General features: G+C 33.7%; 1 protein-coding gene across 1 annotated transcript; it reads right to left on the bottom strand.

The window, feature by feature from the left end:
• Positions 1-420: 420 nt before the first annotated feature.
• Positions 421-2935, bottom strand: LOC110018949 (zinc finger protein WIP6). The gene is made up of 2 exons (XM_020716430.1): positions 2861-2935; positions 421-1052 (listed from the first exon to the last, which is right to left on the bottom strand). Exons 1-2 carry the CDS (start codon positions 2864-2866, stop codon positions 555-557), a joined length of 504 nt encoding a protein of 167 aa, XP_020572089.1. The 5' UTR covers positions 2867-2935; the 3' UTR covers positions 421-554.
• Between the last annotated feature and the right edge of the window lie 11 nt (positions 2936-2946).

Here is a 2946-nt window from a genome sequence, read left to right as displayed (position 1 = left end):
TCTGAAATGAAAATAACTATTATTGACATAAATAAACTTTTTTTATCAAAAAGAACAAATGGCTGGTGAAAATGGATTCTTCACAGAAGTTCTTTAAGAATTTGCTTAGATGATTTTTCTTCCTCTAGTAGAGAACTATAATATTCTAAACAACATAAAATGGGCACTAACAGAAGAAAAAATCCTCATAGAGCTTTTAATAAAAGAAAATCTCACAGATTTTAATCCATATATAAGAGAATTGCATAAAGAAGATCTTGGCATTTTGCATTCAGATGCTTGTTTTCTATTACGTCACACAATAAAATAAAAATCTTGATAAAACTTTATCAATCATAATTATTAGACTAGATGAGTCAATAAAATATTTTCTATAGTAAAAAAATAAAAATAAAAATCATTTTCTAAATTTTAACCCACTTAATTAAATAACCAAATTCCAAATAATTTTTTAAGCTCGTCCATGCCATTACTATTAAGTCCCTATTCAACATAAGAAACACTCTTAATAATAATTTCAATGGGAAATCATAAAGTCTATTCTTTTCCATCTCTCAAGGCGCCATATCTCCACTATCACCTTTCCCTTCCTCCTCCCCTTCATCGCCATCGTCATCATCATCCTCCTCCTCCTCCTCCCCTTCCTCTCCAACACCAAGCATCGACTCAACAATATGCGGCGCATGACCGCCGCCAAACGACCGCACATGATCCTTTAACGACCGCTTGTGTTTGAAATCAGACCCGCAGATGCAGAACCATAGCTTCCCGCAATTCTTCTCGTGCGTGCGCCAATCCCCGCGCACGGCGAACGTTTTCCCGCAGCGCCGGCAAGCAAACGGACGGGCGCCGTGTTTGCGCTTGTAGTGAGTTTGTAGGGTTCTGAAGTCCTTGAGTGGACGAGACCGCGGGTGATCGATATTGTTCTTGCAACCTTCGGCACAGCAGTAGCATGGAAGCCGCATCATGGAAGCTGGAGTTACCTTTGCTGTCGCTCCGCGCAGAGAATCGGAGCCTTTTCTGTATTGTGATCCATGTCCCCACATGTGCATCTGTGCATATTTGTGTAAGATTATTATAGGTGGATATGCTTTGTGTTCAGAGAAGAAGAAGAAGAAGAAATGTTATGAGATATGTATAATATGATAAATGAATTTTCTCGTGGGTGTACAAATAAATTTTAAGACCCACATGAGAATAAGTCAAATCATTTATTTTTTTTTTTATTGGGGTTAGGTTCAGTTCTTCTAATTGGATATATATTGTCAGATACTTTCTGTTATTTTGTACCAACAAATCATAAAAATAACACATGAATTAGTTCTATACGACAAAATGTACTGCTGCGTAGGGTAACAAAATAAGGAGAGTATTTATTTGACTATGGTACGCATGAATAATAAGATTTTTCTTTTTTATATAAAATAGTCGATGTTGAAGATTACCATCGTGAAAATTTTAGGCTAATTATTTTCATTTTATTTAATTAGAGATCTAATAGTTGCAATTGTATTACTTGTAAGCATGCTCCAGCTTCGATTGACTGTTGCGAGACAAAATTTTCGGCAGCTTAAACTGCCGTCTAAACGTTCTAGGATTGGTCTTTTAATGTACGTACACTTATATATATATTATAAATTTTTTCTTGATTCATTTTACAATCTTAGTTATCTCTTTTTTCAAACCAAAATGGTGAAAACATGCAAAACAAACTTTGCAGAAGTGTAAAGTTTAAATAAATATTCAACGATAACTTTTCTAAGGAGATTAACCCAAGGCTTACTAATCTTCTTAGCTAAATCTGAAACCAACTCTAAAATCCTGCAGATTTTGGTTCAAAAGTAAGCACTGAGATGTTTATCCATACCAATTAAAAAAAAACTTTTAATGACTTTAAAGCATAAGAAACTGACACTGAAAGATAGATAAAGCTGCTAATTAACATGTTGGTACAGAGATAGAATCACATATTTAGAGGAATAAGAGCATGAACCAAAAGCTAAATGAGTCCAGATGAAATTAGGATTTTACTAAAAGGTGACTAAAACATCATGCCAACTTTAGGAGGAAGAACTTCTCTCATTCTTAATTTACATAACTAAAAAAAAAAAAAACCGTTTATCCAACGTAAAGTGCAAGCGCTACCGCTGGTTCTTCACTGTATGACAAAAAAAATGCGTCAGGAGGAACAGTTCATTCTTAATTTAACAATAATAATAATAATAAATTAATGGCAACGTGGGGTACGAGCGCTTTGCTAAATCTTGGTTGTAAATAAGAAGAAAAAAATATATATATGTGCAGAATCTCCTTAAAGTTCCTTGTTTTTGTAGTGAAATAAAAACATGCAGCGTAATATTCCTGACTAAATATAATTTTCATCATTAAACTTGTATTCAGTAAACTTATATCAGCAGCTGCTTATATTGAAAATCAAAAGGGGAGAGGCACTCAAATAGATCTACCTAAATAGTGACTACACATATCACTTCTTTTATCTTAGCATTTAAGATAAAAATAATTGTAAAATAATAATAATAAAAGGAACTAGAGTAATTGGAATAATTAGTTGAACCCTAACTAGAGCCCATCAAAGTCAGAAATCACTCATTATCCTTATCTCAATTTTGATCGTAGAGCTAATGTAATCTATAAAAATTAAGATAATAAACACAATTTAGCTTTTGGTCTCCCATTAAAATCATGAGTTCAAAATCTAAAACATTAAATACATAGTTCAATCTGTAGAAAATAAATTTTCTAATTTTATCGTAGTTCTTATACCCTAAAAACAATAGTTTTTCAAACTGTGCATATAAAACGTCGAGTGATCACTGCCAAGCAAGGCTTAAGAGCAGACCTGCATATTATTAAACCGGTTGAAAGTCTTATTGCACACAGCACAGGAGAACTGTGTGGCGCCAACCAATATCTCGGCGGGCGGCG

The sequence above is a fragment of the Phalaenopsis equestris genome, unplaced genomic scaffold, assembly GCF_001263595.1.
Source record: "Phalaenopsis equestris unplaced genomic scaffold, ASM126359v1 Scaffold000036, whole genome shotgun sequence".
NCBI lineage: Eukaryota > Viridiplantae > Streptophyta > Magnoliopsida > Asparagales > Orchidaceae > Phalaenopsis > Phalaenopsis equestris.
This window is presented reverse-complemented; position numbering and strand designations above follow the sequence as displayed.